General features: G+C 40.8%; 1 protein-coding gene across 4 annotated transcripts in view; it reads right to left on the reverse strand.

The window, feature by feature from the left end:
• Tbl1xr1 (TBL1X receptor 1) overlaps positions 1 to 12,542 on the reverse strand; it is a 126,128-nt gene that overhangs the window by 17,372 nt on the left and 96,214 nt on the right. For all 4 annotated transcript variants that reach the window (XM_021222940.2, XM_005085958.4, XM_040754625.1 and 1 more), the window contains 7 exons: positions 6,591 to 6,736; positions 5,029 to 5,251; positions 4,373 to 4,505; positions 3,800 to 3,941; positions 3,364 to 3,427; positions 3,173 to 3,270; positions 2,157 to 2,217 (listed from right to left, as the gene is read on the reverse strand). In XM_021222940.2, the coding sequence (XP_021078599.1) occupies positions 2,157 to 2,217; positions 3,173 to 3,270; positions 3,364 to 3,427; positions 3,800 to 3,941; positions 4,373 to 4,505; positions 5,029 to 5,251; positions 6,591 to 6,736 (867 nt within the window). The remainder of the gene's footprint in view (positions 1 to 2,156; positions 2,218 to 3,172; positions 3,271 to 3,363; positions 3,428 to 3,799; positions 3,942 to 4,372; positions 4,506 to 5,028; positions 5,252 to 6,590; positions 6,737 to 12,542) is intronic.

The raw sequence follows: 12,542 nt of genomic DNA on the forward strand, positions 1-12,542 counted from the left end.
CTCCTGACTACTCTTGGCCTCCACATACACCTGTACCCCATCCCCCCCCCATTTTAGTTTCTTAGAAAAACAGGCAAACTCAAATCGCAGTAAGATGTCATCACCAACAATCAAACTGGATAAAATTAAAAAGTATGGTTACACACTCACTAAGACCTGGAAAGGATAGAGACACTGGATTACCTACTGCTGGGTGACAATAAATTGCTTTAGAAGTCAATTTCAATTTCTTAGCAATGCAGTCATTTTACTACTAGTTACTCTAAAAAGATTTTGAATGTTTATATTTGTTGTATTTGCAATAAGTCCAAACTGTGAACACTATTTTACTTCAACAGTAGGTAAACACACTATATAGGCCACCCAAAGGAACTTTGACAGCAACAGAAAGTACTATGTGTTTGTTAGAGAACGGGAGAATAATTATGAAGAATGAAAGAGGCCCGAGTCCTCCAAATAAAATGTACCTGTGATTCTATATGTATAACATAAACTAATCTTTGGTGATAAAGACTATCAGTGACTGCCTGGGAAATGACATTGCAGAGGGGCAGGAGGGAAGCATGATGGTAACTGGCATACTTATATCTTTAGTGTGATTATGATTTCACTGGTGTAAACATATCTAATAATTCCAAGGCAAATGTATCCAGTCCATTATATGTCAGCTATTTCTCAGCAGAACTTTGCTCAAGTATAAAATTCTTATATTGAAAAATTTCAGTTCCTATCCTCCCTCTTCATCCCCTGACCCCTCTCCGGTTCCTGTTTCCTTGTGTTTTGGTTCCTATCTGAAAAGGTATTCTATCTCTTAGCCCAGTATCTCATAACACACATGTATCATACATACATGAAGCAGGAACAAATGGACAGAGGCTTATTCTATCCCTCAGAGGGCTCTGGTCAGAAGTCTAAGAGAAAACACTGAGGAATCCCTCAGATGGGTGCCGTTCATTACACTGTAGCTAAGCACGCATACGCTCCCCACCTCTAATTTCCTATTCCTCCCAGGACGTATGAGGAAACATGAGACCAGCCAGAGACCAGAGAATAGTCTACCCAGTCTAGAAGCCAGGGTCAAAGAGAAGCAGAACAGATACACGGGGTGCTATATAAATACATACTAGTGTGCTAAGGTCTGATAAGAGTTAAAATACCTGGTGCTTAACACCATGTCTGCAAACCAGATCATACCAAAAAATCATTTTGTTTCTAGTTGGCTTGTTTGGTCACAGCTACACTTGTAGCTCTTTGTAAGTGGCTGTTCATTACTAAAGACATAAGGATGATAACCACAACCACCTGCTCAGCTTCTAGTATAGAAGCCTCAAAGCAGCAACTATTGTCAGGTAATGCCAAAACTACTGCTCTGATTGTCTTCATGCATCTTGTTGCACTCAATATTACTTAGTTACTGAAATCAAGAAGTGAATTGAGAAGCCAGACTTAATGGTACACACCTATAACCCCAGTACTCTAGAAGCTGAAGAAGGGAGACTGCTTTGAGTCTGAAGCCAGTCTGGGATACATAGCAAGATTTTGCTCCTCCTGAACTTCTCAAATGACAGAGCTAGTCAGTGAGAACAGGTACAGTGGCTCCAGGCAGACACTGACTGCACTGAGCTACATGCCCATACATGAGTAAACATCACACAGGAAGAAACCCACAAGTGAGAAAGCCTGTCTTTCATTGCACAGACATAGGAGACCTGCCCTAGACACATCAATCTAAAATGCACAAGACGATGAAACGTAAACCTGTAACAGTTGAATTTATCCTCACACAAGCCATTTTTCTTATCCTTGCAATAGATAAATAGCTATCAAGAGCCCTCATTTATATATAGTGAAAAGAAGGCTTAAAAGGTTAAGTGACCAGAGAGCTAGTCAAGTGGAGAATAGACAGCCATGGCCAGACCATCCAATTCTACAGCACCACCCCAACCATACCACTCGGGTGCTTCCTTAACAGGACATTTCACAGAAAACCTGCTGATCCTCCAAAAAGAACTATCTGAGGGCTGAAACGCCTCCTGAGAGGACTGGTACCAAGAATGCTGTGACAGTCAAGGTCCTGAATGAATTCCATGAGGCCAACACTCTAATTAGAGAAACAGAAGAGAGTTTCAGCTTCCATGTCTATTGTCAAGATTTACCTGAATGGAAAGGGAACTGCTGCTTGGCTTCGCCAGTGTGTGCATCCCAAATAATGGTAGTCTGAGATTAAAAGGAAAAGAAAAATTAATTTCTCTGACGTTAAAGAGTGTGTGAATGCAAGAATGGATGCCTGACTGCATTAAGGCAGAATGAAACTCAACAGTGACCTTCATCTTCAGGGTTTTTATTCCTTACAGCACAAGGGCATTCACACTCAGGTCAGGGGAAATGATCATGATGCAGTTTAACTTTTTTTGTGGTAAGTTTTCACCAACTTACTTGCAGTAACAACTATGGTTTATCAACAAAGTGCCTGGCATTGTGTTAGACTGTGTAACAGGTTCTATTGCAATCCCGAAATACTGAAACATTTCTCCTTTCCTGAAGCTTACATGAACAAAAAAAAGAAAGAAAATGGATGTTTCCATTTTTGATACCACTTAAGGCAGGTCCTAAAGCTACTTATCAGAAAGACAGTACTGGCTCTTTTCCTCCTCCCTAGAAACCTTCAGCCCTCTGTGAAAACTACTCATCAGAACTGTGAATCTAAGCCAGTTTATGTCCCCTTCCCCAACACCACCCAACTAATTAATAGCCTGTTCTTTGCCTGATCAAAAAGGCCTTAACCCTTTGATTATTTAGGGAGGTATGGTAGAGAAGGCTTGGAGGAGGAGGAGCCAGTTCCAATCAGTTTCTGGTCACTGCCTAGAGCACAGGAGGACATGCATGGCCCACGGAGTTACTCCAGAGCTACAGTCACCATGGAGATAAACTGGCAAAGCACAAAGTGCTGAATGACGACATTCATTAGGTTCAAATCCCAGCAAAATGAAGTGTGGTCATAAACAAAGGAGATGATGCATAGATTAAGGAAAACAAGTGAGACAACAAGAAATTATTTCTATTACCGTCAAAAATTCATACATAAATGCACTGAAGTCTAAGTGATTATCAGGAAAGAAAAAAAAAACACTTTCAAATATAGTGTAATAAGCTTAGCTAAATGTTCATTTACCTTATCTACTCCAGCACTTAGGATGAAATTTCCTTTCTTATTCCATTTTAAAGCAAATATAGGGCCTTTATGCTGCCCCAAGGTACTGGCAAGGTTACCTAAAGTTAAAAAAACAAACAAACCACAAAAACCTTTAAAATCACTTCAAACTTTATAACTTAGAACATCAATAAAGTTAGAAAAATACATACCATCTTTAGTCCATATTCTGGCAAATCCATCATATGACCCAGTTGCTAGAAGTGTACCTTCACTCTGCCAGAGAAATACATTTTGCTCACTACACAATTAAGACTATTTAATCACTGTGAACATGCCCCAGGCACAATGGACTCTTATCTATGTGTGCCACCAAAAGCTCGCAAAACCCCTTTCCCTGATGAAGCCAATGTTCTTGAAAGGCCCACCCCAGATCTGAGCATTAGCCATAACTGCTGTGGAGTAGAACTGACAAGAACCCTCTGCAGAACATTATCACAGACGCCCGTGAATGAGGATGGAGGCAGGTTGTGGACTAGAAGGACATCAAAATGACACTGTGAAAAATGGTTTTATAAGAAGTAAAATTTTCAATCAGGACTTAGGAATTTGGAGCCAGGTTGACTGTATAGTTAAGAGAGCACTCACATTCCAATCTAGAGAAGTGACATCCTTGTTGCTGGGAACATCCTGTCCTCCTTCCCGTATGCAATGCCTAAGCACCAGCTGCGTGGGACCACTTGTGCTGTTTTCACTAAGATTCCATATTCTTGCTGTGGAGTCTCCAGACCTTCAAAGTTCAAAAATAGGTTTAAGTCGTCATGACATTCTCCAGCATTCCACAACTCAGGCCGTACTTTTAGCATGTGAGTAAGAAGCGGACTACCAGGCATAAACATTTCTAATATTTTCTTATTCTACATTTTCGAGTTCCCACCAAGTAATTCTAAAGTTACTTCACAAGAAATACTAATTTACTAAGGTAAAATGACCAGAAGCAGGCAACAAGCTTCTGGAAAGTGAAATATATACAAAATACGCAGCAGTCCATTCAGTAAGGTAGCCTTAAATGACACTGTAGAGCTGGGTATGGTGCAGAAGGCCTATTAATCCCAGGACTCAGGAGGGTCAACAGTTCAAAACTAGCCTCACCTAAACAGTAAATCCTGTCTAAACGCAAACAAAATACCCAACATCTACAAGCTCCTTTGAAAAACCTACCCTGATGCCAGGAGATCACTAACAGGGTTCCAGGCACAGATGAAAACCTCAGATTCATGGCCCCGTAGAACGACAGCTTTGTTGGGAGGGATTTCAACATCCCCATCTACTTCCATCAAGTCGGTGTGATTATCTGCATCATGAGAAGCAACAATCTCTGTAAGAGGTAATCACAATTCTAGTACTAGTCCTAAGCATCTGAGTGTTTATGTACACAGACGTGGATACGGAAGGTGGCAAGGGAGAAAGAGGAGTGAAAGAAGTGAACCTCAGTATGGCTGAAATGATAATGTGGCTGAGTTAAACCATCTATAACAATATTATTCTGAGTTTCTGCCAGTAGGGGTTGCTGATATCGTTCATATAACATGAGAGTCGCCTTTATTCCTCAATGTCATAGCCTTACTTATGTTTAACAGAGAACATTAGAAATTTTACTTAGAAATCAAATGCAGATTCAGAATTCTAAGAGTAGAAAAAGGGTTCAGACACACCTAAAAAGGAACATATAGTGAACTTTGCTTTTTGGAACCTTAGGTATAAAATCTAAGCTGTGTGATCTAAGTTGGGCATAGAGGTAATATTTCAGCTCTAAGGATGGAAGAGACTAGTAAGGCCAAGTGTTTCCTGAGAATCTCTAAACATTCTTAGCTCACTTGTGATGTTATGTGCTCCATTCTCCTCCCCATTTGCTGTGTTCTCTCCATTTTTTGCAGATCCTTGCTGGTTGGTGGCTGCGGCGGCGGCTGCAGCGGCGGCTGCATGCTGTTGTGCAAGCTTGTCTCTGTAGGCTTGTTGTCTTGTTTGGACTACATCGGGCATAACAGCATCTATCAGGGACAGAGACTCAATGGGTCGGCCATCAAATAAGGTGCCATCCTGAGATTGGAAAACCGGGAAAGAAAAATGAGATGTAGCCTTGAGGGTGACATGCATTCCACTAACAGAATTAAGAGATTCACTTTGAGGAAAACCTGGTAATTTTCTGAATTTGAGCAGGAAGGAGGGAAGAGAATAAGAATGACCCTGAATGAGGCAGATGCAAATGGCCCACTACTCTTCACTTAGATTCTGTTAAACTCTGCACAAAGACAAATGCAATACAAGAGGCCACTCATAAAAGCACTTAAACAGATAATAAAATGCAAATGTATCAAATTCAGGTAATGAAGGCTGTCAGTAAAAAACGTCAACCAATAAGAGTAGCTCATACAACAAGGAGGCAGTGTCTCCATCCATACTCTGAATCCTGGTTTTGGAATAAATAAGTGCACCTGTACTGAACTGAGGCAAGTCTTTTTCTTGTAGGTTTTCCTTAAACATTACAGGGTAACAATCACATCATATAGGTGATCTAGATGTGTGTAATTTGGTCTAAGTCTACAGCACTGTAGATGGTGCTATCTGTGACAATGAGGGGACCCATCCTTGAGGAATGGACACTTTAAACAGCTAAAATTCTTCCACTTACTTTTTTGAGAGAAGGGGCAGGGGAGGAATGTGTTCACTTTTCAAGTAAAAAATACAGTGAACCCCTCAACGTTCTGGAAATACATTAAACTTTCTGGCTAGAGCAAGGTTTTGCACACTTTTAGGAAAGACTAGGCAGTGTGTGCTTTGAAGACCCTAAGATCATTGTCACAGCACCTCATGTTCCTAGTATCCACCCATACAGTCCAAATGTGAATGAGTCTTCCTGTGTAATAAAGCTGATCTATAGAATCAGGGAGCAGGTAAGATTGCCTCAGCCCTAGCAGCATGCCAACACCTGAAACAAACCCACTACTTACACATGAACCTCACACATGTAGCTCTGAGCATCAAGAGTGGGCATCCATTATAAATAACTGGCTTCCATAAACAGGGTACATTACACCAACAATGGCTTTCCAACTGCTTGCCATCAATTTGTTCCCAGTACTATACAGCAAAACTCCTTATGTGTTAAAAATTATTTTGTTGTGCTTACTTAAAGCACAACCACACACACACACACACACACACACACACACACATACCAACTCTGCTCCCCCCCCCCACCTTAAGGAATAATCTAGATCCTGGACACTGTGTAGAAGCCCATATGCACAGCCAGTACAACCTGACTGATACATTAGGAATAATAACTTTATTTTGTCTGAAGTCGAGTCAGATATTGAATAAACAAAGACATTTAAGAGTCAGAATCAGTGTCTCAAATGAAACTTGTCTGCCTTACCTCGTTTATGCTAACTTCTGCCTCTACATACTGTAGGCCTTTCTGGATGATGGAGATCAATGCAGCAGGTGGGACAAGGGCGCCATTTATATTGGATTGACTTATATGGCTCTCTATACCAAAGGTAAACGCGGAATGAGAAAATCCTAAAAGCAAAAGAAAAGACCCGAGAGTTTACTTTCCTAGTAACTCCACATTAAATTACAAATGTGAAAAAAACTTTATAATCTTTCATAACACACCATCACTTGAAATTGTAAATGGGCAGCTAAAGTAAAATATGAGTTTAAAACAATGACTCAATGTCACGCAAGTAACTTTCTGGCATCTATTGGGTTACATGGCACCAGTTTTTCTTTTCTACTTTTTCTCTTTTTTTCTTAATTTAAAAAATTATTTTTCATTTTACATTATCAACCTCAGTTCCCCTTCCTTCCCCCCCACTTCCTTCCTTCCTAGCCCCATCCACTTGATAGTGGGGGTAAGGCCTTCCTTCCTTGGGGAGTCAACAAAGTCTGGCACACCAAACTGAGGAGACAAGACCAAGCCCCTCCCCCCCGTATCAGGATTGAGCAAGGCATCCCACCATAGGGAGTGGAAGCAGTTTTTCTAATGGCTAACACAGCTTTCCTGAAGAAAATACATCAAATGTAAACACTGAAAAGCCTTGAGAAACAATGGACCTAAACTGCCTCATGAGACAAACTGAAATCAAGATGTATGTGGCAGGTCTTATTTTTGTGGTACATTTAAAATTTTAGAGACAAACTGTCAAACACCTTCATTGTTTTGTGGCTTTAAAAAAAAACTTAATGAAGTACAAACTATAAGATAATAAAAACAAGGCAAAATGATAACAGACTTGGGTTGGAGATGTGGCTCAGTGCTTGCCTAGCATGCATGAAGTCCTGGACTCAAACCCAGCACTGATAAAATTGTGCACAGTGGTGCACGCCTGTATTGCTAGCACGCAGAAGCTGGAGGCAGGAAGCTCAGAGTTCAAGGTTATCTTTAGCAAACCTGGACTGTGTGAGACTGTTTCCAAAAGAAATAAAAAGCCAAATTATAACATTTGAGTTTTTATGTAAAATTATTTTTATATTTACTGACTGTTTTAAAAAGTTATTTTGCAATTTAGTAATAACTCATCTAAACAAGCACTTAGAAAAGAACTACAAAATGGAAATGCAGTTTCTAGGTAGGTCTCCTTTGACAATTAGTTCCAGCACTCAGGAAGCAGAGATTCATTACACAACAGATTCCAGGACAGCCAGGGGCTGGCTACAAAGGCCATCTCAAAAATTACATAATTTAAAAAAATACTTCAGAGCATGAAACTCACATACCAGTCTCTTTACATTAACTTCATATTATGGTGAAAGTCTAGTCCAGATAACAAAGGGAAGTTCCAGTAACGGACAGGATGGCTATTCTCTGTGAAATCCCATCACAGTCTACTAAGTTTAAAAGGCTGTACACATCCAAACAGCATGTGGCCAGGAAAGGCTCATGGTGGACAGAGTACACCTGGCTGGGTTCTCCTCAAAGATTTTACTTCTGCTAGCCACGCCTACCTTAATGGTGGGTGCGGGAAACAAGCATTTTTCTAAGACCTTGGTTTTAACTTCATGACTTCCCCTGCAGACTAACTTGTGATTAAGCACGTAAAGAGTTTTGTGTTTTATCTGAGATCACAAACATGGCTGAAGCAAACATGACTGTGAGACAGGAGAGGAAGGCACCATTCTGAAATATCCATCAGGAATCCCAAGTTCCAGAATCTGGGTAGGTAGCTTCCAGTTCACCAAAACAGAAAGGCAAGCCTAGCCTTGTTTTATCTGAGATCACAAACATGGCTGAAGCAAACGTGACTGTGAGACAGGAGAGGAAGGCACCATTCTGAAATATCCATCAGGAATCCCAAGTTCCAGAATCTGGGTAGGTAGCTTCCAGTTCACCAAAACAGAAAGGCAAGCCTAGCCTAAGTCCTGGAAGTATTAGGAGAGAGGACTGGAGACGAGGCAATGAAGTTGGGAGGTTGGGGATTTCTATATAAATGACAGTCCCCAAATAAGTTCTTCAACAAGTCAAAAATGGGATGGGGGCAACCACTTAGAAGACTTTGAAATAGAATATGTCATTATGGAAAACACATTAGATCTTTATTGCATTGTATTATGAATTAAGGCTGGGGACAGTCACAGGACACAGTAAGGACTCAAATCCATCCTGCATCCTGCTTCTCTTGAAAAGTCAAAATATGTCAGCAAGATTACACTTGAGAACAGTGACTGAGCAGTCATCATTGCTCAGTTGTTCCTTAGGGACTGAGAAAGAGGAACAGGCACATTATAAAACACTAGGAGTTAATATTCACGATCATAAACTGAGTAAAACCTGTTTTCTCTACATTCTTCTTGAATACAACATTACTCAGAATTACCAGATTCCAGATCATGTCTGTTACTGGCCTGTCCTTGCGGTTTTGACAGGATACGTCACTAAGAGCACCACAAGTGCGTAGTCACTATGTTCCCTTTTAAAAGGGTCCTGCCCACCTCCCATCCTTCTCTCTTTCTCTATTTCTTTCTGTCCCTCTCTCTGTCTGTTACCCTTTCACCCCCCAACACACACCTCTTTCCTCTCTCCTGCTGCTCCTGTCCACAGAGACCAGTCTACCCCTTCCTCTTTCCTCCTTTACAATCCTTTTCCTCGATACAAAACCCCTCCCTTTGAAATCTGTCACATGGCATCTTTCTCTCCCGAGATGCTTTTTTAAAACTACAACACTGCCCAGCTTTCTTCCAGCTTAAGTTTAATGAGATGCTTTTTTAGAACTACAACACTGCCCAGCTTTCTTCCAGCTTAAGTTTAATGATCTGCCCATGAATGCAACTGCATTTAAACAGGAAAGCTGAGCATGGCTAGCACTTGTTTCTCCAGACCATCTCAAGCCACTGCAAATGTGCTGAGTAATCTCAAGCAGTAAGGGGACAACCTTGAGCAGTTGCTGGCTGGCTCTCCTCTCTATCCTGCTACCCACAGGGAAGGAAGACCCATGTGTACACATCTCATCATACAGATACTCAACTGGAATGGCTTCTCTAGCTTTACTCACACATGGTAGCTCAGTGTTGGTCTCATTTCCTAGCACCATGAGGCCAGTACACTAACTCCCACTTCCCCTTCGGCCTCTCATAGTCAACCATCAAGTCAAACCATCCTACCTGCACACTCTTGAGATGCTCTCCCTGCATTTGTCCTTGTCTTCTAGGACCCCACCCTCTGATCAGACAGTTCCTACACTAAGTCCTTCCTCCCTCCTCCTTTCAGCTAGCTGACTAATCAACTTAAAATCATCAACATCACTTCACAACCACTATTGGTAATCCTCTTGGCCTTCATGATAAAGACTTATATAGTACAGACAAAGCTATTTCTGAAACTTAGTCCTACCATTCTCCACAGGTCTCACTGCCCCAACTCCACTGGGCAGCTCCTCTCCCAGTATACACACTAAGTCTGTAAGATGTCAAATAGTATCCAGCATCTCCACCCTTGCCTCTAAGCCTGACAGTCCTGTCTCCCTCACCTATCAGTTTCTCCTGTGATCTTACAACTTACACATGTACATGAATACTAAACTCAACAGTCTATACTGACTATTCCATGTGTAAGTCAAGGAAACAGTTTAAATACAACAATCCTTTAATTATGGGAAACTAGTAAATTACCTGTTTAATTATCTGTTAAATCAGAATGCTATTCCATCATAACACATTTTGTCATGTGTAAAAATCTGTCACTCCAAGAAAGCCAGTCTTTGTTAAAAGACAACTAAAACTCGAACCAGGTTTATGCTCTCCTTAAATTCCCATTCATTTGATGAAAATGCTCTTTCAGGGACAACCTTAGATTCACACAGGGGCAAAGGGAACCACTTAAATCTTATGCAAAGTTGAAATCTGGCTTATTAAAAACAGCAGCCTTTCTTTTCACAAGTAGGCAGCACTCATAATGCATGCTAGGGTAACTAGAGAGGGGGTAGAGGAGCTCCTCAGGAGGGCTGAGGGAGAGACCAGAAAGTCACAGGAACACAGTGGCAGTGTGTGTTTATGTGTATGTGTGTGCCTCAGTCCTGTTTTTCTACACTGCTTGGCTAACAAGTGCTTTCCAGGACAAGCTGGTCTCTAAGAGGAGAATGAACTGCTCTCCAGAGCCTGGCAACTTTACTTTCCAAGCACAAAAAAATGATTTTTTTTAAGAAAGAAAAAATTGGTTCTTAAATATCATGTTATGGTATAGGGCGCTTGGAAAAGCAAACTAACTTCTCCCCCACCACCCCTTAAGGCAAAGCTTAAATGAATACAGCAGTGTCCTAGTAGGGAGATGAAGCTTATTTAGTCAAAGCCCTGTTTAAGTTTCAGACCAGTAATGCCCAGGAAGTGCATTTTGTTCACACTACCCACACTCCTTTAGCTGTGTCTTCTACACTTTTAGAAAAGATTCTGTATAGCTACAGATAGCACTCACACACACAGTTCTGTTCCCTCAATTTTGTTTTTAAAAATTAAGTTCAGAGCCAGGAGGTGGTGGTGCATGCCTTTAATCCCAGCACGCGGGAGGCAGAGGCAGGCGGATCTCTGTGAGTTCAAGGCCAGCCTGGTCTACAAAATGAGTTCCAGGACAGGCTCCAAAGCAATACAGAGAAACTCTGTCTCGAAAAACAAAAAACACACAAAACTACGTTCAGGACTGAAGAGTAAGCTTCATGCTAGGACACATATACACAAGGGTCTGGCTTGTTTGATCCCTAGCATTCTCCACACCCTCAGGCAGACAAAGCACATGCCTACAAACTAGTTTAGAGTTTGTATAACTATTAAACCCTCTGAACTATTTACCCAAGATCACATTGAGCCAGGGAGTCATTTGTGCCTAAGCCTGACACCTGGACTTTCCCAATGTTCACTTTTATAAAAGACTCTTACCTTGTATTTCTGTATATATGACTTTTGCCATATTTTCCTCTTTAGGAAAATTTCCCTCAAATGTGTGTGTGTGTGTGTGTGTGTGTGCGCGTGCTCACGCACATATGCATAATAGAAGGAAGAGAGAAAGAAATTTAAAGGTATTTCTTATGACCATTATACTGTTTTCCAAAAAACTATGTAAATACATAAAGCCACTATGGATGCATATATGCTTCTTCATACTTCTGCCACACTGTCAAAAGTAACAAAACACACAGAAAAAGAAAAATGGTAAGACTAACAATGTGCAAGTACTCTGGCAACTATTCTAGTGGACTTTTATCTTTAAAAGTATCATTATAAACCTTGTCGCACCCCCCCAAAAGTATCATTATAAATGAGAAATAGAAACTTCCTATTCTATACAAAATAGTCCTTCCACTCAGTCATCTTCTCATTTAAAAGCAGACAAACAAAACAACAAAAAGGAAAACTGAGGCTAGACACACTCTAAGCTCTCCTCTGTCCTGTTCTGGATAGAGGTGAATTCCTGATTGCCAGTTTAACCTAAGGAGTGAGGTTTGACTCGGGAAAAGGAAGCTTATCTATCTAATTACCTTTTATATGAGTCACCAGAAAGTGCACTGTCATTTGATGACTGACATGTTATTAACACTATTGAGGTTAACAGTAAATGGTGAAAGGAGATATATGAATGAACTGTAACTGGTGGTACAGAAGCTTAATGTAGAACATCTTCCAACTGTCCTGGACCTATTATAATCACCTTTTCTAAGTTGAAAACTGTAACACTGGGTTTTGATAGATGATCTTGTGACTAAAACACAGGCCCAGTATTTCTGTGCCTGACTTCAGATTCTAGAACATCCGTATGCCTGTAATGAGACTGTCTCATGGGAAGGAGACCCATATTTAAAGAAATTCATTAATGGTACCTGTTACAGAAAATCTAGATGCA

This window comes from Mesocricetus auratus, unplaced genomic scaffold (genome assembly GCF_017639785.1).
Source record: "Mesocricetus auratus isolate SY011 unplaced genomic scaffold, BCM_Maur_2.0 Super-Scaffold_100011, whole genome shotgun sequence".
Taxonomy (NCBI): Eukaryota; Metazoa; Chordata; class Mammalia; order Rodentia; family Cricetidae; genus Mesocricetus; species Mesocricetus auratus.